This window comes from Pristis pectinata, chromosome 13 (assembly GCF_009764475.1).
Source record: "Pristis pectinata isolate sPriPec2 chromosome 13, sPriPec2.1.pri, whole genome shotgun sequence".
NCBI lineage: Eukaryota > Metazoa > Chordata > Chondrichthyes > Rhinopristiformes > Pristidae > Pristis > Pristis pectinata.
In genome coordinates, this window is record NC_067417.1 from 27,193,754 (window position 1) to 27,220,574 (window position 26,821).

The 26,821-nt window shown below is 40.0% G+C and overlaps 1 protein-coding gene across 1 annotated transcript in view; it reads right to left on the reverse strand.

Moving 5' to 3' along the window:
• Positions 1-23,267: 23,267 nt before the first annotated feature.
• znf536 (zinc finger protein 536) overlaps positions 23,268-26,821 on the reverse strand; it is a 389,095-nt gene continuing 385,541 nt past the window's right edge. The window contains exon 8 of the mRNA XM_052028395.1: positions 23,268-26,154. Coding sequence (XP_051884355.1) covers positions 25,919-26,154 — 236 coding nt within the window. The 3' untranslated portion in view covers positions 23,268-25,918. The remainder of the gene's footprint in view (positions 26,155-26,821) is intronic.

The following is a 26,821-nucleotide window of genomic DNA, read 5'->3' on the forward strand; positions in this document are numbered from 1 at the left end:
TTAGTTACTAAGTTAACACTGAAGGGCTCCACCCAGTTGAGGACTCCTCATCTACTATAGATATTTCCTGCCATCTTTAGGCACTGCTAGGAACTCTATTCAAGTTTACCCACATCGCTGAACCTCAAGACAAAATGGAAGTGGACAATGAACCAAGGAGGTGTTTTCCAATAGTTGAAGTAGTTGCTGCTGAATTAATTGATTCTTGTTCAGGACAGCAAGGTAGCGTAGCGGTTAGCATAACACTATTACAGCGCCAGTGGCCCAGATTCAATTCCGGCCGCTGTCTGTAAGGAGTTTGTACGTTCCCCTGTGTCTGCGTGGGTTTCCTCTGGGTGCTCTGGTTTCCTCCCACATTCCATAGATGTACAGGTTACGAAGTTGTGGGCGTGCTATGTTGGCACCAGAAGCATGGTGACACTTGCAGGCTGCCCCTAGAACATTCTATGCAGAAGATGCATTTCACTGTGTGTTTCGATGTACATGTGACAAATAAAGAAATCTTATCTTATCTTTTTATAATCCAGTCAACTGTTGCTGCTGTCTGGTGGTGCATTGCTTGACACTGTTAGTGTGGTTTGTCAAACAATATGGTGAATGGAGATGAGTGATTGACTGGTTTTGCATCAGTGTCTTTTTCCAAGACAGAGCAACATTATTCATCGCAACACACAAAATGCTGGAGGAAGTCAATAGGTCTGGCAGCATCTATGGGGAGAAATGGACAGACAAAGTTTGAGGTTAAGATCCTCCATCTGGATTTAAAGATAGCAGGGTGATATAGCCAGTACAAAAAGGTGAAGGGAAAGAGTTGACAGCGATAGGTGGATCCAGGAGAGGAGAGGTGATAGGCAGATGGGGGAGGGGAGAATAGAAATAGTGCCAGAAGCTGGGAGGTGATAGGTGGAGGCGACAAAGGGCTGAAGATGATGGAATCTGATAGGAGAGAATGTAGAGCATGGAATTCATCCCTCCCTTAACCTTTCACTCCAGATGAAGGGTCTCAACCTGAAACTTTGACAGTTCATTTCTCCCCACAGATGCTGCCTGACCCGCTGCGTTCCTCCAGCATTTTGTGTGTTGCTCCAGATTCCAGCATTTGCAGTCTCTTGTGCCAACATTACTCATAATTGGACAAAAGCTTATCGATCATTCTTGGAGTGGCAAAGATCCACAAGTATCTCTATGGCCAGAACTTTGCAGTCTTCAAAGACCTCAAGCTGCTGCAGGGCATTTTTGATGAATTCAAGGGATACCGCCACTGATCTCACGTGGAGTATAGAGATTGGCATTAACACTGTTGGCACACAACCATGTCCGAAGTACCAGAGTGGGCAGACATTCAGGGTGAAGATGCTCTGAGTTGACTGCTCGTTAATGTTCCTCCAATAATGTGTGAGAATTTGTTACTGCTGGATTACAATGCACACTGCACCAGTCAGGCACTGTTGGGTCACATGCACACTACACCAGTTACAACCCAATTGCTGCAAAATGACCCTGCAAGAAGCAGGGATGGGAAGGAGAATATAAGAAAGATACTATATATTATCATGTTACAGAAATGGACATGAGATAAGCAGCCCAAAAATGTGGGTCCTTGGGGATCGAGAGTTGTTTCACCACAAAGAAGAAGTTGTGTGAAGAACACCCAAATGTATCTCATATCAACTGAGCTGCCAGAGGTTTTGTCTGGTGTCCTAGAGTCAGCAAGCAGTTGGAGAGCTTTGTGAAGAAACATAAGCCATGTCAAGTACCTAGAAGTAGCTTGTCTCAGTTAACGGTCCTGGCCGAACAAACCATGGTCGAGGATATGTGTGGAATTGGCTGGTCCATCATGAGTGGGATGGATGCACATTCTAAATAGAAACAGTTCCTATGGACAGTTTGAGTATGAATGATCCTTCCTACATTTGGCCTTCCAGAACTTTTTACAGCAGACAATGGAAGGAATTTCATTCGTGCTAAATTTGCAAATTCCTCAGCAGGTTGGAGCCAAGCATCAGTGTATGGGTCCAGAATCACCCAGCTTCAAATGGTTTGATGGAAAAGGCAGTTAAAGTTGTGAAATATGGGCTGTAAGAGATGACAGGAGGTGAAATTGTACCACAAATTGCATGTTTAATTTCACCACTGGAACTCTCCAAATGCGACTACTGGACGTATAGCTACTGAGATACCTTTGGCAGAAATGTCAGAATACATTTAGATTTGTTAAAGACAGAGCTTGGTGCTACAGTATGTTCCAAACAAGTGAGGCAGAAAGAACAATAGGGTGCCAGAGCGCCTTCTCCTCTTTTTGATATAGATGATTATTTGCTAGTTCCTTCTACAAAAACACATGGTGGATATACCTCAAAGATAGAGCTTTTCATCAACTTGTGATTGTTCCATTTGCAAAGAGCAAGAAAACCATCAAATACCATATCATATTTCCATACGATGTAGAAGGATGCCAGTTCATAAAGCAATCATGTTCGAGCAATCACATTTCCCCACTAATTCTCCCTCCATCCCCATCAACCCACCACCCCAGATTCTACTACTCACCTTACAATAGCCAATTAACTCACCAACCCGTGTGTCTTTGAGGGAGGAAAATAGATGTTCATGGGGAAACCCAGACTGTCACAGGGAGAACATGCAAACTCCACACAGACAGCAGGATTGAACCTAAATCACTGAAGCTGGAGCTGTGAACCAGCTGCCCCATTTGATTGAATTATCAAGTAGAGAAATGATAGCTGAACAATTTTTAAAAATTCTTATCAGACCTTTTTGAAGGTATGTGTCTTTACCTAAATTAAGGGGGAAAGGATAAAGGCAGGCAATAGGATTTACATGGGGAACCTGTCCTCAGTACCTTCCAGTAAATGAGTGCACAACAAATAAAAATAGCTTCTGACATAAGGCAGTGCATATTAACTGCAAAATCATGGGTGCTGTTTCACTTGACAGTGTGATTATCACAGATACCGATGATGATTCAATGTGGGGTGTAGAAGAACAAACCAGGAGAAGTAGCAGGCATACCTATAAACTGAGGTGCCAACTGCTGAAGCTGCATTGGATGCTAAATGCTGGAAGCTGCATTCTATAGATAAAATTAAGCAACCACACAACCAATGGATCAGTTCCAAGCTTTGTGACCCTCGGCGCATAAGAACATGAGCAAGCCATTTAACCTTTACAGCATGTTCTATTATTCAATGAAACTGGCTGATCTACAACCTACCTTTATCTACTTGCCTTGACCCATATCCCTTACTTGATTAATTTACATTTATCAGTCTCAGATATAAAATTAACAACATATCTATCATTAATTATTGACTGTAACTAGGGGAGTAGTTTTTGCTGCTTCTTCTAGTATTGACTGTGCTCCTCATTGAATCAGGGTTGGTCTTCAAGATGATTGTTGTGTTAAAGCATAGAAGACTTTCTTACCCATATAATTATAGACGGTACGGTAGTGCAGCGGATAGCATAATGCTCTACAGCCCCAGCGACCCGGGTTCAATTCCGGCCACTCTCTGTAAGGAGTCTGTACATTCTCCCCATGTCTGCGTGGGTTTCCTGGGTGCTCTGGTTTCCTCCCACATTCCAAAGGCATACGGGTTAGGAAGCTGTGGGCATGCGATGTTGGTGCTGGAAGCATAGCGACACTTGCAGGCTGCCCCCAGAACACCCTACGCAAAAGATGCATTTCATTGTGTGTTTCGATGTACATGTGACTAATGAAGATATCTTACCTTACCTTAAACAATACATGGAGACTAATGTAAATGAGTGTCCGAAACATTTGCAACTATCTTAGTACTGAGTACACGATCTATCTCATTTTTCTGAAATAGACAACATTATAGAGGCCATTCTTCAGCCAATTTAGTTCACTCCACTCAGTATCAAGAAAAAATCTGACTGCACTGCCTACATCAAGAACCATGGGCCCTGGCAACACCTGATTTGTGCACTGCAACAGCCTTGCTTTTAGATAAAGGGTAAAAAACAAACTGTGGAGGAATCAGTGGGTCAGGCAGCACCTGTGGATGGTTGACGTTTTGGGTCAAGACCCTGCATCAGGACTCGACACAGGATCTCAACCCAAATATAGACCATCTCTTTGCCTCCACAGATGCTGCCTGACCAGCTAAGTTCCTGCAGCAGTTTGTTTTTTGCTCCGGATTACAGCACCTGCAGTCTTTTGTTTCTCTACGCTTTTAGATGTTGTTTAAGTACAGCTGCAACACTGGAATCTACAAAACAAAGAGGAAAACTGCACATACATGCCCTGCCCACAAAATGCAGGCCAGCAATCCAGGTTATTTTGGCCTTAAGAGTCTACTTCCAATATTTTTTTATCCTTATATCAACATAGAAGGAGACCATTCAACCCATCACATCCATGCCATATCCCAAAAAGCAACCCCATTGGTCTGATTCCCCCTTTCCTTATTTCCCTGTACCCCTGCAACTTATTCCCTCTCACCCACGTCCATCAACTCCCCTTTTGCTTCTGTTTGTCGTTAACCTACACTAAGGGGTAATATACAGTAGCCAATTAACCAATTCAGTATGTCTTCAGGATATGAGAAGAAAGCAGAGCATCCTGAGGATACCTATGTGATCTCAGAGATTATTGTACAAATTCCACACAGACAGAAGGTGAGGTCAGGGTCAAACCCATGTGCTTGGGACAATGAGACAGCAGGACTAAATGCTGTTCCACCATGCCACCTATCATCAACAGCACAATAATGGAAGATGTCAAAAACAGTGCCAGAACATGGCAATTTTTCATCAGTAGCCTGCTCACCGGTGCTCAATTTTTGTTCAAGTAGGGCCCCACTCGACACCACACATCACAGCCTTGATCAAAACATGGTCACTACAAGCTGAATTCCAAACCTGATGACAGAATGGGTGCCCTTGATGTCAAGGCAGTATTTAATCAAGGAGATCTGGCATAATTGAATTTAACATAAACCAAGGAGAAAACTCTCCACTAGGTGAAGTCATTACTGGTTTTCAAAAGCTAATCATCTCTATCCAGAACATTAGTCCAGCACTTTCTCAGGGCAATGTCCATGGTCCAATGGGCTTCAGGTGCTTCATCTTAAATCTCCCCACCATCAGAAGGTGAGATGTCATTCACTGATTCATTTGCACTCGTAACTCCACAGATAATGCACCAAGCTCTGGACAACATTCAGTGATGGGTAGGTAAGTGCCAAGTAACCTTTGGGCCACACGTACAACTGGCAATGGCAATCTCTACCCAAAGTCTGATGACATTAACAACATTATCAACATCAAATTGCCTCATCATTATTTTCTCTTCCTTAATGATCTGACTATCATGTGTGAACAACTGGAGGAGATGAGGCTTCCAGCATTGCTAAGTGTGTGAAGGTGAGGTGGAGAATATTAATGTTAGAATAAGTTTTTATCAATAGAGATTGCTAGTGGGAGGTGAATTGAATTTTGTCTAAGGTCAGCCATGCAATCAATGAGATTTGGTATTTGAAAACTGACTTTGGCCGCCAGTACAAAGGCATTGAACATCTGAGGTGCTGCCTTTTGGACTTCAGGCTATAATTCCTGGAAATCATGTCTCACTCTCATCCTCACTGCTCTCACTATTGTTTGCAGGTGTATCTGGGAACATTATGAATGCAGGTCATTTTCTTTGCTATGGTATCTAATGCAATGCCCTAAAGACTTGGAGCCACCTCTCACACATCTTGGTTTATTTCTCACTGTCACCACAACTATATCTGGTCTCCTCCACCCTACAGTCCTTTGAGTTATCAGCATTCTTCCACTTCTGCCCATTTGGTTATCCCCAAACATTGTCTCCACTACTGGTGACTGTGCCTTCAGTTGCCAAGACCCTAATCTATGGTATCCCCTCCCTAACTCTCTTTGTCTCTGCTTCTCGTTTTCTTGCCTCTGAAATTCATTTCCATGAAAGGATGGAATAAATCTTGGAATAAAGACAGAAGACACTGGAAACACTCAGCAAGTCAGGTAGTATCTGTGTGTAGAGGAACAGAGTTATTGCTTCAGATCAGAATGAAGGGTCATCAACTGGAAATATTAGCTCTGTATGTCTCTGCTTGAACTACTGCGTGTGTCCAGCATTTTCTACTTTGATTTCAGATTTCTGGAATGAGTGTTTTGCTTTATTTCATTTACAAATGAATTTTGGAGACAGTGTACAATACACTACTACAACTATCTAGTGCATTCGGTCACCTATCCCAAACTTTAACTAAAATGTAAGTCATCTTTACTGACATTAGACCTTCCAGCCAGGCAATGGTGCTTTTAATGGACACCCTGTTACTTCACAGAAGAACTGAAGTCTGACATTTCGGCTGGCAGCATCTTATGTTGCCCCTGTGCTGCACCAGTGAATTCATCAGGACATCCAACTGGGCAGTGCAAACCTCTGCAACCTTCACAGCTCTCAGGCTTGGAAACCTACCTGCTCAGCCTACAGCAGATTAAATCGAGTGCAAGTACAGTGGACCCATTGAAATGAATGGAAAGAAATAGCTGCCAGAAGAATGATAAGTAAATCTTTTAAGTTGTTTAACTTCAGATTTTTATATGCACTTAATTAGTTTCCAGTTTTCCCAAGTATTTTGCTAGCATTTTGATCTTTTTTTTAGAAAAATAGTTTCATTTTTTGAGCATATTATTATTAGCTTCTGCATGTTGCTGAATATTTGTAAATACTGCTGGATTGTTCTACAAAGACTCCATGGGCCAAATGATCTCCTTCCAGGTTCTCTTATGAACAGGCCTGAATATCGTTTTTATTTGGATCAGTGTAAGTTTGGCAGGTTAGCCATAATTTCCACCACAAAGTGGGCACTGCAAAGAATTTGAGTCCAACCAAATACATATGAGTATTAGATCAACATGTCTTAATGTCAATCAGTTAAATAAATAGGACTTTGCCGCTAATATGTCAGCAGTTTTTACAAGAAGTATGAATGTATTTTTCTAATTATCTGAGGTGAGCAAGTTTAAACTGTGGGCCTGACTTGGCTGTAAACCACAGAAGAAAACAATTAACTTCAGAAAGGTTTGAAATTATGTCTTCAGCAATACCAGTGACAGCCAATATAGACTTCGTTTACAGAAAACAATCTATATTATTTTACCATTCAAAATTCCATTTCAGTATTATTGTGAATTTGCAGAATTTTCAGGAAAAATCATTCATAATAATTCATTAGTGTTTGGTAAATATTCCATAGTACAACCTACAATTTACAAGAGGAAAATAATGTTTTAAATTATGAACTGATAATGAATAAAGTGTTTTCAACTTGCCTGATTAAAAATATTTCTAGGAATTATCTTCCACAGTCAGCAGGTGTTATTTGCTATGCAGAGAATTAGACCATCATGTTAAAGGCATAAAAGGTAGGTTACATAATCAAAATGAGAAGCTATTCAGGCACTGTCTATAGCCTGTGAGTGCTCTCACTTTCTCCTTTCCATCAGACAAACTTCAAAAGTAATGAAAACCCCATTTGTGACAAGTGGAACTAAAGAAGAACCAGGGCAATTACAAACAGTGAAGCAACACACAAGAAAACATAAGCAACTAATAAAAAAACAGTCTCGACATAACTTCTTCTAAAATAAAGATTTTGAGTAAGTAGCAGTTTTACATATGGCCAGGAATAAAACGTTAAAGAACAAAATATAACCTGAGATTCTGCAAATCTCCAGTCATCAAATTCAATACAATTGTGGGTTAAAGTCAATAAAATGTATTCCACCCTCACTCAGGAGACCTTTTCCCAATTCAACTTTCCACACTAAAGTTTGGCAAACACCACTGAACTAAAGCAAATTCTCAGAAGGTCAGGCAGCATCTGTGGAGAGGTTGATGAACTTTCATCAAGATGCACTTAGAGAACTACCAAATGGAGCTTAATGGATCAAAGGAATAAGCAATTCTTGTACTTCGTGGTCAAATCAAAACTGAGCAATTTAAAGTTTTGTTCTTCCAGCACCCACATTAATTTTGATTACTACATGATTTAAAAAAAACATAAAAACAAAGTAATTGAAGTCAAACAAAGAACAAGACTATAAAGGCAATTTAAGAACTTGTAATTCAATGTCCAAAACATTGATGGAATTACGTTTAACTTATTACATAGAAATAGCATGTTTAGCCTCACCATCCATATCAGTACTTATCTTTTATGTGAATGGCAGTTTTAAATTCATCTGTATGTTTTGGCACCATATTCTACTGTAGAATTGATTTTCTGTAATGAAAACAAATAAACATCCAGACATTCTAAAAGTAGTATATGAAAATGCAACAGATGATATTGATAGACAAGAAGACATCAGCTGGCTGAACAAGGTAGCTCTACATTCATAAACTGTTAGAACATCTAAAGCAAAGGCTCCCATAACTTCTCCCTAACCCCCAAACTTCTTAATTCCTACCTCCAAAAATATGAAATCTCTGGGTAATATGCATAAGAAGTTTGAGCTTTAATCCCTGAAAGACAGAATGTTCTATTCACTCAAAAGGAATGGAGAAATATCATAGATAAATAATATTCTTTCTGAAGGAGACCAGAAGCTAAAATAATAATTGTAGTAATGTCTTGTTGGGTGTTCTCCTCCAAGCCAGCAGAGGTCACTGTACATTGAGACTATTTTGTCATTACTATGTGAACTCTGGCAGCCACCATCTTTCCTCTGTTAGGATCTAGGTTGACAAACACATGTTGACTCAGCAGGCTTGCATGAAATAAGTAAATGAAATTGTGAAAGAGATAAAACTCAGTCTCCTCCTTTTGTTCATGATTTAACACTGCTAAAGGTGTTTTCAATTTTCAAGATACCAGACCAACATTGCAGCCAACTGGAAGCCTGGCATGAAAGGCACCTGATCAAGGAGAATTGAATCCAGAAATCCTGACTCAGATTCCACATCTTCACCCAGGTGAAGATAAAAGTTCCAATTACATGACTAATGTCACTTGTATGGCCTAGTCAAGGAAGCTTCTGGAAATCGGTGTAACTTTTCTGGCAATGCCTTTGAAATTTCTCAAAATATCCCCTTATAGCAGCAAAACTACATTTGTTGAAGGGTTGAGCAATCTGCAGCCATTCCGAAACTCATGGATTGAGGATTGGTTATTGGATTGAAGACAGAGTCAAGATAAACAGGACTTGTTCATGCTGGAAGGATGTAACTAGTGGAGTGTCCCAAGGATCAGTTCTTGGCCCTCAATTTTTTACAACTTATATTAATGACCCGGAGAAGACGTCAGAATGTAAAGTATCCAAGTTTGCCAATGACATGAGATGGGTGGAAGGGTATGTTGTGATGAGGATATTAGGGCCCTGCCACAGGATATAGTTAGGTTGAGTGAATAGGTGAAAAGTTGGCAAGTGGAGTTTAATGTGGGAAAGTATGGAGTTATGCACGGGTCAGTGGAATCTAAAAAGAAGGCTGTTATCTAAATGGAGAGATTGCAGATGTGCAACATACAAGGTATTTAGGTTTTCTTGTGCATGAATTGCAAAATGTTTGCAGGCAGGTGCAGCAAGTAGTTAGGAAGACAATGGCATATAGGCCTTGCAAGAGCACTGGAGTTTAGAAATAGGGAAGTATTGTTACTATTGGACAGGGTACTGGTGAGACCATACCTGGAGCAATGTGCAGTTTTGGTCCCTGTATTTAGGTATGTATATTCTTACATTGGTGGTAGTCCAAAAGAGATTCACTAGGCTCATTCCTGGGATGAAATGGTTGTCCTATCAGGAGTGGCTTAAGGAATTTGATCATTATTCTTTGAAGCTTAGACGAATGAGAGGTGATCTTATTGAAGCATATGATTCTTAGGGGGCATGACAGTGTAGATGTTGAGATGTTTCCACTATTGGGAGAATCTCAAATGAGGGGACATGGTTCCAAGATTAGGGGGCCGCCATTTAAAACTGAGGTGCATAGGAGGTTCTTCTCGCTGTGGATGGTGAATCTCTGGAATTCTCTGTCCTAGAGGGTTGTGATTTTTTGAAAGTTCATGGAAATGAAAGCTATGGGGAAATGGTGCAGAAGAAGGGAATGATGTCTGGGGCAAATCAGCCATGATCATATTTTAATGAAGGGAATGGGCTGAATGGCCTGCTCCTGTTCCTATTTTCTTATGTTCTTACTTTGGCCATTTCATCTGGTAGTGCTACTGATGTCATTTTGTTCTGTTGTTATTACCTGTGGCACAAATACTTCATTGATGATTACGGCAGAATAAACCCATAGACCAACTCTGCTGGGCAGAAATTAGCTGAAGAAACTCATATAGACACAGTAGAGCAGATCTATTCAAGATCCATTTCGTATGGTCTTCATTCATTGCAAGACTGTACAGAATACCCTCTTTGATTGCTTCATGTTAAGTTCCCTGCCATTAAGACACTCCTGGAATGCTTCCATTGTACTCATTCTGTTTTATTTGCTTTTATAAAATCAAGCTTGCGTCCCACTTTGATGCAATTGAAATAGTAAGCTACCCTGAATGAACACAGATGAACTGTCTGTTGCTCTGACAAAATATAACAGAATTTCCCACCTTCAGTATACACAAGATCTAGCCCTATGAAGAGGATACCACCACTATCACACCTGCCAGCTTACACACAGCATGAACATGCACACCTGCATCCTGCACTGAATGGAACTCCCATGTCCTAAAACACCATTTCCATAGCAATTGCAATCTTACATGCCTCATCACCATGCTCCCCCATATTCAAAAGCTTTGCTTGAATGCACTCATCTCCAAGGCCACAGACATTTCAATTGTTCAATGCACAGTCTAGGAGCATCCTGAGATTAGAGTGTTGTGACAAATTCTTCAACTCAATGATATAATCCCCAATTGCTTCTCTGGGCTTTTGACTCTGGGTACTGAATTTATAGCTTTCAAAAATTTCTGCAGGTGCTCAGTTACAGTAGCTCCACAATATTTCAGCAACCACATTGAATGAGACATCAACTATTCTGCAAGGTACTAATAAATTTGCCAGAATTGTGTGGGCATCCAACACAACTTTTATTAAAAAAGTAGATTTCTTCTGCTTGTAAATGGCTTCATTCTGTTCATTAACATTTCTACAAAATGGTTAGCATGGAAAAAAAAATCTCCATTTGTTCCAAATGACGACTAAGTGCTCCCACACCGAGTAAGGTCTGTCATGTTCACAAAGTTCTATTTGCATACTCAATCTTCCATTCACTTAAGCTGAGTTCTGTTCTTTAGATTTAACATGTTTTTCTTATGAGGTCCCCACACACTCCGTGTTGCTCCCTAGTCTAGATCTTCACAGCCTTACATTTTTGTTGTTGGTGAAGCATTGAAGTTCTCTGACAATTGTGTGAAGTCTTGAACAAACTTGGCAAGATTCATAAGCTCCATTAAACATAACTGTTTATACAAATGGCTGCTCCATATACGTTCTGCAAGCTTCAACAAACAATTCTATAACCCAGAGAGGAGACAGCCACCTCTCACAGGCATTCTCTCTACTGTCCTAACATCAGCATGGGAGCTCCCTCATCCTTTCCCTTAGGTGGGCCCAGGGGGTCCTTCTGGAGTCTGCCACTTAGCGAAGGACTGAATGACCAAGCTTTTATTAGGTTTGGGTAATGGGTCTACACAGAAAAGATTATAGTTGCCACAAACTTGTTGCGTGTTTCCAGCTTTTATTGATATTTATTTTAGATTTCCAATCTTTGCAGTCTTTTTGCTTCTATTTATCATTCTGTTTTTCGCTAATTTTTTAAGGATTCAATCATTTCAGCATTAACTGCATTGTCTGGAATTCCATTCCGTGCTTCCTTTGGAAGATAACAGGCTGTGGGATGCTCCATAGACTACAGTTCTTAAGAAAATTTGGGACCCTTGGGCTGACTAATGAAATGAATCATAGTCCACAACCAACACTATAAAAGAAACAGATTACTTGGCTATTTATTCCTCTGCCACCTTCATTGAGGTTCCATTACCAAACACACATTTTCCTCCCTTCCCCTTTCAGCATCCCTTCACAACTCCCTGGTCCTCTTCTCCATCTCCATCAACCACTTTCCTTCTCGTGGCACTTACCCATGCAACTGCAGGAGATGCAACACCTATTCTTTTACCTTCTCACCTCCTCCCATCCAAGGACCCAAACAATCCTTCTGGGTGAAGCAGCAATTCCATTGGACTTTTTCCAATCTGGTGTCCTGTATTCGGTGCTCATGATGTGGTCTCCTCACACTGGAAGGACCATGTTAAGATCCTGTATGCGGAGCACCTCCATTTAGTCAGCGGGGGTAACCCTGTGCTACCCTTTGCCTGTCACTTTAATTCTTCATCCTATCTGTCTGTTTCCTCTTGCAGTATTCCAAAGAGAACCAATATTAGCTTAAGGAATTGCACCTCTTCTTTTACCATAGAACCATAGAACACTACAGTACAGAAAACAGGCCATTCAGCCCTTCTAGGCCATGCCAAAACTTTATTCCACAAGTCGCATTGACCTGCACCCAGTCTATAACCCTCCAGACCTTTCCCATCCATGTATCTATCCAATTTATTCTTAAAGCTTAAGAGTGAGCCCACATTTACCATGTCAGATGGCAGCTCGTTCCACACATCCACCACTCTATGAGTGAAGAAGTTCCCCCTAATGTTCCCGCTAAACCTTTCCCCTTTCACCCTAAAGCCATGTCCTCTCAAGTAATGTCCTCTCTCCTAATCTAGGTGGAAAGAGCCTACTCACATTTACTCGGTCTATACCCCTCATAATTTTGTAAACCTCTATCAAATCTCCTCTCATTCTTCTACGCTCCAAGGAATAAAGTCCTAACCTGTTCAATCTTTCCCTGTAACTCAACTCTTGAAGACCCGGCAACATTCTAGTAAATCTTCTCTGCACTCTTTCAATCTTACTGATATCCTTCCTATAGTTAGGTGACCAGAACTGCACACAATACTCCAAATTTGGCTTCACCAATGTCTTATACAACCTCACCATAACATCCCAACTCTTATATTCAATACTTTGATTTATGAATGCCAGGATGCCAAAAGCCTTCTTTACAACCCTGTCTACCTGTGACGCCACTTTCAGGAAATTATGTATCTGAACTCCCAGAACCCTTTGTTCCTCCACACTTCTCAGTGCCCTACCATTTACTGTGTATGTCCTACCTTGATTTGTCCTTCCAAAATACAACACCTCACACTTGTCTGCATTAAGTTCCATCTGCCATTTTCTGGCCCATTTTTCCAGTTGGTCCAGATCCCTCTGCAAGCTTTGAAAGTCTTCCTTGCTGTCCACAATGCCTCCAATCTTAGTGTCATCAGCAAACTTGCTGATCCAATTTACCACATTATCATCTAGATCATTGATATAGACAACAAACAACAATGGACCCAGCACAAATCCCTGAGGCACACCACTAGTCACAGGCCTCCAGTCTGAGAAACAATCATCCACTACCACTCTCTGTCTTCTCTCATACAGCCAATTTTGAAGCCGGTTTAAACCTCTCCATGGATACCTAGTGTCTGAACCTCCTGAACTAACCTCCCATGTGGGACCTTGTCAAAGGCCTTACTGAAGTCCATGTAGACAACATCCACAGCCTTTCCTTCATCTACTTTCTTGGTAACCTCCTCGAAAAACTCTACAAGATACATTAAACACGATCTACCACGCACAAAGCCATGCTGACTGTCCAAATACTTGTATATCCGATCTCTCAGAACACCTTTCAATAATTTACCTACTGCTGATGTCAGGGTCACTGGCCTGTAATTACCTGGTTTACTTTTAGAGCCTTTTTTAAACGATGGAACAACATGAGCTGCCCTCCAGTTCTCCGGCACCGCACCTGTGGCTAAGGACATTTTAAATATATCTGCCAGGGCCCCTGCAATTTCTACACTAGTCTCTCTCAAGGTCTGAGGAAATATCATGTCAGGCCCAGGGAATTTATCTACCTTTATTTGCTGCAAGGCAGCAAGCACCTCCTCCTGTTTAATCTCTATATGTTCCATGACACTACTGCTTGTTTCCCTTCCTTCCATATACAGCATGCCAGTTTCCTGAGTAAATACTGATGCAAAAGAAACTGTTTAAGATCTCCCCCGTCTCCTGAGGTTCCGCACATAGATGGCCACTCTGATCTTCTAGGGGACCAATTTTGTCCCATACTATCCTTTTACTCTTAATATACTTGTAGAAACCCTTCGGGTTTACTTTCACATTATCTGCCAAAGCAAACACATGTCTTCTTTTTGCCTTCCTGATTTCCTTCTTTAGTATTTTCTTACATTTTCTATACTCTTCAAGTACCTCATTTATTCCTAGTTACCTATACCTGCTATACTCTTCTTTCTTTTTCCTGACCAGATCACCAAGGTGCCCTATGCCTGTTAACTTTGCCTTTAATCCTGGCAGGAACATGCAAACTCTGCACTCTCAAAATTTCACCTTTGAAGGCCTTTCACTTACTGAACACATCCTTGCCAGATAACAACTTATCCCAATCCACTCTTCCTAGATCCTTTCTCATTTCCACAAAATTGGCCTTTCTCCAATTTAGAACCTCAACTCAAAGGCCAGATCTATCCTTAACCATAATTAACTTGAAACTAATGACATTATGGTCACAGGACCCAAAATGTTCACATACACATACTTCTGTCACCTCACCTGTCTGGTTCCCTAATAGGAGATCAAGTATTGCATTCTCTCTCGTTGATACCTCTGTATATTGATTTAGAAAACTTTCCTGAACACATTTGACAAACTCGAAGCCATCCAACCCTTTCACAGTGTGGGAGTCCCAGTCAATATGTGGAAAGTTAATATCCCCTCCTATTACAACTTCCTGTTTCTTACATCAGTCTGCTATCTCTCTACAGATTTGCTCCTCCAATTCTCTCTGACTATTAGGCAGTCTATAATACAACCCTATTAGTGTGGCCACACCTTTCCTGTTCCTCAGATCCACCCATATGGCCTCTGTAGATGAGCCCTCCAGGCTGTCCTGTCTACGCACAGCTGTGATAATTTCCCTGACTAGTAGTGCCACTCCTCCCTCTTTCATCCCTCCCCCTCTATCATGTCTGAAACAACGGAACCCCGGAACATTAAGCTGCCAGTCCTGCCCCTCCTGCAACCAAATCTCACTAATAGCAATAATGTTGTAATCCCACGTGGCAATCCACACCCTAAGCTCCTCTGCCTTATCTACAATACTCCTTGTGTTGAAATAGATGCACTTGAGAACATTTATATCATGTACAAACCTTTGATTTCTGTTTATACCTGCAGTCCTCGCATGACCTTTATCCTCCAGACCTTTGTCTGGATATATTTCAGTCTTTGAGGCTCAAAATTGAATTCAAAATTTCAGATAACTTGATATTCCATTTCTATCACAAGGTAGCCAGTTCTATTACAAGATTATCCATCTGTATTATTAACAGATAAATAATTTCCTATCTCCACACTGTGCCAGATCTATTGGGTATTTCCAATATTCTATTTCTGGTTTTTGGTTTCAGCAACAGTTCTGACCTACATTTCACAGTTTTTACATGACTCTTTGTTTGTTTTCTCTCAGTCTAATACTCTGATTAATATGTCAACCTGACAGCTCAATTAACCTCGGCAACCCTGGCCTCGCCCTACCAGAGATGTTCCCTTCCTCCACTCCAATTCTCCATCACCTTCTCTACCACTTAAAGTTAACTTGTTTTCTCACCTTTCGAGTTCTGATAAAGCGTTTTTGACCTGAAATGTCAACTTTGATTTTGTGTCCACAAATGCAGCCTGACCTGCTGATTGTCTCCAGCATTTTCTGTTTTTATTTCAGAATTTCAGCATCTGCAGTTATTTTGAGATTCAGCTACACCAAAAGGACTTTATTAATTAGGAAATGTTTTGGGACTCCCTAAGTCCTTGAAAGGTGCCAAATAGGTCTTTCTGTCAACCCGGGGGAATATATTAATCACATCAAAAGCACATCATGACTAAACCTGCCTCAGAAGTAATATAAACGCCTCAGAAGTAATATAAATCTATCTATTCAAACAATAATATTTTTCCAGTATTGGTGGGCCTTCCCTTCCCTAAATCATCATCTTCAGGATCTATCTATGAGCCCGTCCTCTTCTTTATCAAGGACAATGGCGACGACAATAAAGTAACAGAATTGGCTTTCAAACACTCAGTCCACCTCTCCATCATTTGCCTGAATTAGTTGTCAATCTACTTTTAGACTAGTTGTCCAATAGCCAGTGTGGGATGTGTCATAACTTCTTCCACCCAGGTTGATTGTATAAAAAAGGACGAGTCAATGTTCTTCAACTCCAATACAAATATAATGCCTTTATCTATTACTTCACTTCTCTCCCAGGTTATCATGAAAGCGTTTGTATTAAGTTCTTCCTTGAAGTGGGATTTCTCTTGTCTTTTATTCTATCATCAGAACTTTGACCTCCAAAAAACTGTTTCCTTCTGGATCTACCTCTGCATTTCCACTGTGGAAGTAGTTATGTAATTCTTTTCTCACTTTGCTTGCATTATTCCAATACTTTCCTCTTTGATCCCCTATCCTTCTCTCTCCACTTATCCAAAAAATTTCCACATGCATTGTATCCAACATTAAGTCTTGCTGTCCCATCAGCCCAATTATCACCTACAGAAGCTCTCTGACCCTCATTCAAACATTGAAAACCCTTGCTTTGATCTATAAATTTCTTGATTTCATTCTAACCTATTTCTGGTTAGTTCTAAATCTCTTTCTGAAAGGTCTCTATTTCTGATTCAGATGTTCTGTGTAACAAAGTCTTCTTTTGTCTACCTTTGGTCATAGACCTTTCAGCTCTGCAACTCCCTCCCTACAACCCATCCTTTGAAAAGAATTGAGCACCTCCTCTTATCTCTTTCTTTATTTGGCCTGGAACTGAGTTTATGTTTGTTTAAGAAATAGCTTATGCATTCCTTTCTGTTAAAGCTATCATTAGTTAAAGAAGTTGCATTGTAAGATGGCAAGGAAGGGTTGTTTTATTTTCCTAGTATTGTCTTTTAGGTAAATTATTAAATGGGGATCCTACTTACTTCCTCAGGTGAATATAAAGAATCTCATGGTGTTATTCATGGAGAAACATAAATGTTCTCTCAATGTTCTGATCAATATTTATCCCTTAAATCAACACTATTTAAACAGACTCCACAATCATTTGTTTTATTGCCTTTTCTGGGACCTTACTGTTTGGAAATTGGCTGCCATATTTCCCCACACTACATCACTGCTCCAATTCAAAACCACTTTGTTGGCTGCAAAGTGCTCTGGGACACCCTTGGGTCATGAACGACGCTATATTGTATTTATCTATCTATATTAGGTGGCATAATAGCTGTAGACAACTGTAACAAGAGCAGATGTCTCACAGAACTGATCATGGCGGATATAGAGTCCTGGGTGCCTAGAGTCAAACCATGGCTTAATGCATGTTTCAATGCCCTTTGTTCAACAGCTGCTGATTATTCCTGGAGCTTTGAGCAGTTATGCTGCCAGAGAGAATGTTCTGCAGGCAGAGAAAGCAGTGTGCAAAATCTCATTGCTGGCATTGTGTATCTATAATGACTAGAGAATGTAGAGGCATAGCGGAAGCACCTTGTTTATTGCTAATATAAACAGGAAGAGCCTCCTAAAAGCTGACTACTTTTACAGTTCTGATCTTGTAGAAGGCTCAGTTGAGAGAAAGGCTTCATCTCTGGTTCCTGTATTATGGTCTGCACAGAATTTCCTTAAGGCCCTGCTGGAAAATGACACAGGAGATCCTGTCAGATGTTTTCCTGATCGGACTGTCAAAATCATTTGGCAGAATGCCTCATCACCAGAATTTCAATACAAGCACTGAGACCTTGCTTAGCTGGTGATGAGGAGGGCCATCCCTATCAGATCCTTCATGCATAGTCAAAGTCAGACTCTACCAGATGAGACAGTCATCCATCTTCTCCTGGAGTGTATGTTTGCCAAGAAGGTCTGAAAAATTATGCAGTGATCTATATTGAGCGTCATCCTGAGCAGATGCATAACACTGAACTCTCTGCACTACAATAAAAACAGAAAATGCTGAAAAATTCAGCAGGTCAGGCAGCATCTATGAAAAGAGAAACAGTTAAGGTTTCAGATTGAAGACTCTTTGTCAGAGTTCTAATGAAGGATCCTGGACCTGAAATGTTAATTGTAACACTTTCCACATATGTTGCCTGACCTGCTGAGTTTCTCCAGAATTATTCATTTTTATTTCAGATTTCCAGCATATGCATTTTTTGATTTTCATCTGTGCTCTACAAGTTGCTCCCAGGGATACACCCTGAGACAAACATGAACTGCTGCTGTTAGATCATCATCTTGGTGTAAAATGAACTTTGTTCTGAAACCTGCTGGTCTTTCAGTGGAAGATAACGTCCACAACTGAATGTTGTAGACTACCACATCCCAAGGTGTAGGAACATGTCTTGAAGGACACTCTGAATCTTGGTGTAGCTGCTGGAAATCCTTCATTGGGGAAAAGCCATGGCGTAGGGTCCTGCCAACACTGGACTCTGAGTGGCTAGGCCCTCTGTAATAACCTCTCAAGTGTTTCACCAATGAAATGTTTGGGACTGAAAAATTGATACTAAGTTGACATGATATAAATACTGTAAATGAAGGTGATGATATACTTCATACAGTGAACAAAGACAATGCAATATCCTGTGTTGTATATTTTATGAAAAATGTATGTTTGGGGGAACACATTTTACAGCCCATGCTTCCTGAGACATAGCTTAAAGGGGTGGTAATCCTTGAGCTCGAAGCAATTCCCTGTAAAGGAAAAGGGAAAGGCAAGACTTAGGAAACTCACAGAGACTTTCACACATCTGCTAATGTCACCATACTTAAATCATTACACAAAGATTATCAAAAGCCGCATCACTGAACATCTCTAATAATGGACTTCAGGAAATGGCTTTGGACCTGTGCAAGATCTAATTCCTTAGAGTCTTACATCCCTGAAATTAGGAGTCCTTGCAAACTTGCTGTGATTCTTCAGTGGTTACAACACATTAACATATTACGACCATTCGCAGAAACAGAGAGCCCCACAAGCTGTCTGTATGAAGCCTCTACCTTTCTATCATATTATGAGCATGTCAGAAGGAATTGTAACCTTGTGAGAAAGAATTGCTCCTGCTATCTCTACCGATTTATTTATCATGTGACTCCTGTGGGAGTTTATAAATCTTTGCAAAGCCTGTGGGATGCCAGACTTTTTTTGTCCAGCTGCTCCCACCTTTACTTGATAACATTAAGCATTTGATATATGCATTTGATTTCCCAAATTGACATATATCCTCTCAAGAACACCCCTTGGGTGCATGAAAACTCAATATCCAGTAGGTGTTCAAACTGTCAAAAAAGGCTGAAATACTTAATTTAAAATCAAAGCAAAGACTTTCAAGGAACCATTTTTAAAAAGTGGTATTTCCTGCTTTCTCAGTTCCCAATGCTGGATGCTGGCATGATTAGTCTGTGTATGTTGCATCTTAAAATGCAATGAGAATCAAACCTAAAAATCCTTGATCTTTGAATAACAATATGTTTAGGTCAAAACTCACCACTGCCATACCCTCATTGCTGAGTGGAGAGGCGGAATAGGAGGGTTTATAGTCACAATCTCCTGGGAATATCCATTGCAATTAAGTTCTTTTATTGATGGCCATCTCAAAGACCAAAGTAAAAATCAGCTCAAAACTGCAAAAGTGGAAGACACTGCAGCATAATAATCCTTATGCATGTGACCTGGTAACAAATAAGTTTACTGAGTAAATCCTGATCTCACTACCAATGTTAAATAGTGTTGAACCTACATAGCCTACAAGACTGTTCAACCCTGATAATGTCAAAAGGTCTCTTGAATGCACGTTTTCTAGTCCTGAGACTCTAGTGCTGCTGAGATAGTTGCTATGAAGTTGTGACCCACATTTATTCCAAACCTATTTTCTAACACTTCAGTATCTCTGCAGCATCTATAGTAAGCCTAGTCCCCTCTATTTTCCCTTTAGTGACCTCTCTTTAAGGTAGTTATGAGTTTTAAGATGCTTTCTCCTTGAGTGCTGCAATAGTGGTTTATGACACAAGAACTGCAGCTGTTTCCTCTGGAAGCATTTTTACGGTAATAAAGGGAATATATGTTTAAATTGTGAATACAAATCACATGCATCAAGCAGTACTTAGAATGGTTCAATCACTGAGCACAAATTGACTTTATAGCATATGTGAAGTAAGAACATGAAAAGAACTCTTCCAGATGCCACTTTGAATTCAAAACCATGAATTTCTGCAAATTTCTTGTTCCATTTTCAAATTGGGAAAACTACTTTCCTGATCACATTTTATGAATTCAAAACATATATGGAAGTCTGATAGTTATACCTCTTCAGGGAAACAAAAGAACTGAAAAGATGGAGCAGCAGTATCGGTTGTTAATTTCAGGTGCAGTTATTTACCTCCAGAGACATTTGCCTTCCCACTCACAGGTGATTGGACCCCCACAAACTGAGCAAAAGAGAGAAAAAAACAAATATTAAAGACCTTCTGATTCCTTTTATTTTCTATATTTTCAAATTTGTCCCTAATTATTTTTACTACACGCAATTTGCATTATTAATGGTGTCCTATATTTTGCTATAACAATTGAAACTGATATCCATTTCATAACACATTCTATTGATTATAATGTTAAATTTCCATTAAGTTATTCTATTCACTTTGCAGAAAAATATTTGTGTCTAATTCTCCAACCAGACATGTGGATTTAAACTCTCAAGGAGGGAAAGATTTGAAATCCATTTGGATTTAATCAGCAGACACAAATAAGAAGAGGAAATTCTGAATAAGTAAGTACTTCTTTCACTGTAGATAATGTGAAACCATAACAATTTCTCAGGAAACTTCAGAAACAGAAGATTAAGTGGATTGAATCTGTTCTATGCTGGTTCTCCATTTTCAGGAATGTCATCCAGTTACACTGCAATTCTTCATTAGTTATAGGGCATTAACATAGACTGGCTTATGAATTTGATTACATAGGCCTTGTTTTTTTATATACCTTATGATACAACTAAAATGTAAAATTAATCAAACAACGTTGTTCAGAAATGACTTTGAATCATGTGCACCTATGCACGAATGATGCAAGTATATATTAATGACATGAATAATGCATATTTGACACTGCAGCTGCAATGGGCCCCAGATACGTAACTAAGAAGCATGGGCCTTGACCAGGAAAGCATTTCCTAATGGAAAGGAGCAGGCTTCTTGAGTGCCCCTCAAGCCACACCATTGTTGGGGATTCCATCATCGAAAGCAGAGTAACATGATTCCTCAGTATTATATAAATAAAGATTTTGTTTAGGGATAGGGGGGCGGTGGGGGGTGGTGGCTCACTGTTCCAACCTACTCCCACATGTCCGCTTCTGCCCCAGCAAAGGCCAATCCAGTATTGGAGAAGTGGGAATCTGCTCCCATGTCCATCCCAGCAATCCTCACATCAGGTCGCCCAGGAACCGAGAAGTGCCACTTAGCTAGGGTTCACAATTTGCATGTAACTCCTCAAATGACAGCTGTTTACTATGTGCCACCACATAATGGGCCTGTGAATCATACACAGGCCGCTCTGCACATGCATGCACAAATTTCACCCAATGGTACCCCTCTCTCCCATCCCCATAAAAATCTATTTGGATTTAATTAGTGGACATCAATAAAAAGAGGAAATTCTGAATAAAAATGCATTGGTTATTTCATTGTAAGTGACGTAAAATGGTAACAATTCCTATTTAAACAAAAGACAAGGTGTTTTGAATCTGTTCTATGCTAATCCTTCACCTTGAAGCACCCCATCAATTTACATTGCAATTGTTCATTGATTTTAGACGTTAATATGCACTGGCTTATGAACTTGACTAGTGCTTGCAGAGCCTATGCTTGTAACTTTTGCACATGCTTTGTGATATATAATTCCGGCACACTATATACTGTTATACATGATACTTTGTGGTAATGTGTGAGCTTTACTGAGTTACGTACTCTGAGATTGACTAGTTCTCACCAGCACTAGTGGTAATGTACCTGCCTGCTCTGGAATCGTTGAGCAACTGGGTAGGCAAGGGAACAAGCAAGAAATCTATTATTATTAGAGAGGTCAGGATGCGTCCAAGTTAACTCATCTCTTACCTTACAGAGAAGCATCTTTGAGTACACCTTTCTTTGACAACTTGACTGGATTTGAGGAATCTGGAAAGTAAGCTAGTCTTACATTAGCTACATTCATCTATGACTGGAGAGAGCTAGATAAGATTCTAGGAAATGGAATTTCCTTATATTTGCATGACTTTCCTGACCACACACAGTTAATTGTTATTGGTGTAGGGCAGAATTGAAATGTCTAGAGTTTGGTAGTGACTTTTTTGCATTGTTTAATAACTCAATAACTCACTAAAAATATGAGCTGGGAACAGGTTTCTTCTTCTTCCTCCTTCACTCTATGGAACGAAAGTGCTGTCAGTCTCAGTGACGGTAATCTGTTTGCAATTCTCACCCTACTTGACCTGTGTAGAAGGGCTAAGCTGATTGAATGGCATTCCCAAAAGACATTCCTCTTTCTTTATTACAGCAGAGGAGGAAGGGGATAAGGCAGAGGGAAGAGGGTCTTAGAGTGAGTGAGATATGCAGTAGAAAGCTGCTCATTTGCTGTAATCCCCAAGAGTCATACTGCATCTCTGCCTTCTTTATGCTGGCTTTCTCATGGTAGGAATAGGTAAATGAGCCTTGCAGGAAGTTTTGGCAAGCCATTCCCGTCTGCAAGGGGAGTTGAGGGAGCAGGATGATTTTTAGCTTATTTCTCGACGTGAAGACAACAAGGAAAACTGGGGCTATTTTTTAATGAATCCCATCAATTCAGAAATGTACATCAAAAACTGAAGCTGAGGGGATTTCAAAATGCCTACAACTTGGAGGGTTTGATTATTCTGTAGGTGCTCTGAGCAAAGTGAATTACTAAGGCAAGTATTGTATTTCTGCAAGAACTGAAGGGATAAGCTTTTAGAATCACTGTTATAAAATAAGAAGAGGAAAGCAGCTCTTTCAGAGGTAGAGGTTTTATTGCGTAAAACACTGGATAAAACTGTACTGCTTCAAAGACATCTTGCTTCTAACAGCAGAAAGAAAACAGTCATTGCTGAAAAACAACTTTTATACTTCTATACCAGAATAAAGTTCTGTCAACTGATGTATAATAAATAATGACCAAGAATAAACTTTAAATACAAAGTCATCTACTTGTTACAAGCAAGGCAACAAAATCCTCTACTCTATTGATCTCAGATCTCCTCCAAGATAAGAACTCCTTCATTTAGGAATGTAGACAATATCATGACCAGTTTCACACACTACAGAAGTACAGAGAAATGTTGACATGTTTAGATTTGTGAAGCATGATGTTATTCAGAATCTGACAATGTATCACTGCTGCTGTCACTTGTTCGTATTACAAGTTACAAATGTTCTGGAAAGGTCTACGTAAGAGAGGAAAAAAAAGAGGGACAGTAGCACCTGACTAAATGGAATCAACGCACACGTCACAGAAAGGGAAATGTTTCCAGTGTCATAAACAGAATTATTGCCTGTCATCTGAAATGCTGAAAGACACAGAAGAATACTGAAAGATTTCAAAAGTGCAAGAATGGAATGTGTTTGCTAAGATACTGTAGGCGGCACACACACACACACACACACACACACACACACACACACACACTCACGTGCTCTCCCATACACATATACACATGCACACACACACACGCACAGATACACACGCACACATACACACACACACACACACACACTCTCACACACGAAAGCAAGCGACTGACACAGTCACCAAACACGGTAGTGCAGTTAATATCCTAAAGCTTACTACAGTCGTTCAGAAATGTTTAATAACATCTCGATCCCATATTGGGATCTTTAGAAACAGTTGCATTAAGTTTATCATCTGGGTTTAAGTAAGGCAGTGAGAACTATACTAAAAAACAATAAAACCAGCTTGCTATATGCCAGATAGGTCTTAGTTAGTGACCTCAATTACACTGTGTCTTCAATTGTTGACTTCCTAATAGCCAGCATATGCAAACCATACTTCTCTCTTAGCCTGAGATTTTATCTTTGTCTCAGGTTAGTACTAAGCTTTTTTTTATTTACACAAATCATAGATTGCAGTTTCTGATTACTGTAAACTGCTTTAGGCAGAGCAGAAGTTTTAAGGCCCTGGGATATACTTTCTGCTCCCTACAGCCCACTTGACTTCTTAAGTCAGACTTTTTTTCAGAAGACACTGATACTCGAATACCATGGGGAGATGAAGCACCACTTTTGCTTTTGATGAAGGAAGTGAGATTAAAAGGCTATAAGCTTACTTGATTTCCATTCTCGTGTTGACTTTGTGTTGTTATAAACCTTCTCAAAAGTTATTTTTCTAGAACATCATAATCACATCATTTGCCACAAGCTTCCATGTCCCTCAAAAGCTTTGTATATCACCTTGAAATTAAACTCTGCAGATTCCGAATTGTACAAAAGCTAAAATTCATAAAAATACACCACATTCCATTGTTTCTGTTTTACAAAAACAAGGGAGAAAGACCAAAAACATTAATAGTATTTCTTGATACATACAGAGCAGGAAATAATGGATGAATGGGCTTCTTCAACTTCTCCATTTAGTAGCTCTTCAGGAGAAACTCCTGTTTTATGTCTTTCACACTTACAAAAATTAACGAATTGTTGCTCCTGGGAATTCTATTCAAGTAAAAAGCTTGATAATCCTTTGCTACAAACATACCACTTCCCACTAGTGCCCTCTACTGTCAGATTCAACAGCTTTCAGTGCTTAGTGACACATCCCGATCCCCATTCCTATCCCTCCCCTCATATCTATGATTTGATTATTGATAACCTACTTCTCCACAGAAGAAAATTCCTTGAAGTAAAGAAAAAGAAATGTTTTTTTCCCTCAACACTGCAAACTGGTAACAAAAAAATAAATGACTAACACGTTTGCACTGTGTCTCATTCTCTTCCTTTGATACATTTGGCTATGAATCAGAAAAAAATATGAAAATGTTTAATTCCAACCCACTTCAGTGTAGGTCACTACTGACCCTAGTTCATGGGGCGTCTAAGATTTCTTCTATAGTGCAGTTGCGACACCGCTTGCATTGATTTTTTCTGCAATGACAGCTCCAGTCAGACTGGCACCATGGCAGTCTACCAACATATCTCATTACTATGCTAAGCGAATGACAGCAGATGGTGTCATGTTATAAAGGTGTTTTCAACACTGAAAACACAGCCCCAGATCTTCAAGGCAATGCTAAATCATTCAGATGGTATCATTTTTCTGTTAAGAGCATTATTTTTGGACAGAGACCACTTTAAACTTTCAAATGTCCTGCTTTTAAGTAGCTGATGACCTCCTCCCACCTTTTAGAACCACTTTATCCTCCCACCTGTGATGTTTTGAAGTACTTGTTGCTAGGTAACAGTTTGGCAGTCATTTGGGAGGACTGGATACTCCAGTTTATACGTTCTATACTGTCGATCACAATACTGGGGTATTATTTTTAAATAGTCCATAAGTTCTTTCCTTGGAATTCCACAAACAGTTGCTCATTCTGACTGCATATCAAAAAAAAGCTCTGTAAAAATGTATATTGCGAATATTTGTTTTGTTCCACTGCATTACTCTTGGTCCTGACTGGTTTCCACCGGCAGTTCACAGGAGCTCCCTGGTTTCACAACACTTGCTTCCTCTGAAATCCCAGTAGCTTCCGTTTCAACTCTTGAGCGTTTGAACCTGCGATCTGGGTACTGGCTGTTGTCAAAAGGCATACGATGCACGCACAGAACATGAGTCTTCAGGTTCCCCTTCTGAGAGGCACTGTATGGGCAGTATCTGCACTGAAAAGGCCTGTGACCTAGAGTGCAGGGAAAGACAAGAGTCTGGTTATAGTTTTGTATCCCTTTGATCGGAAAAGACATGTCAAGCATAGTATGACGTCGAGAGCCACTTCAAACCCAGCAAGGTCTACAATTTAAGCATGTTTAAATAAAAGCACCATACTTTCAACCAATGTTTGTTTTAAGATCCTGCCTCCAAAAGAAAATAGCAATGTATCATACATGGGAGCAACCAACACCACTATAAAGGAATTTGAATAAGACCACTCACTGGCATTGCATCACTTTTACTTTTGCTAATACTTATAAAGCCATATGCAGATATAGGAACATGGGTCATAACAGAAAATACAATCTCCTAAGGCTGATGAAAGATGTGCTTTGAACAAATAACATGAACCCTGACTTAATGCAGGTCCAGTTGTTCACATTTCTGTACATGTGAAAATTATACACATAAACACACACACACACACACACACACACACACACATATTGCTTTCAACTTATATTATTTATCTTGCACCCTCATATATGTTAGTCAGATGTGTGTTAATACCTGCTAAGCCACCAAAATAAATACATATAATATATTGAGATCTAACCCTGTGCTTTCAACAAGAATTATATGCAATGACAATATCTCTATTTTTATGGTCTGCACTGCTTGAATTTAACCTTTTG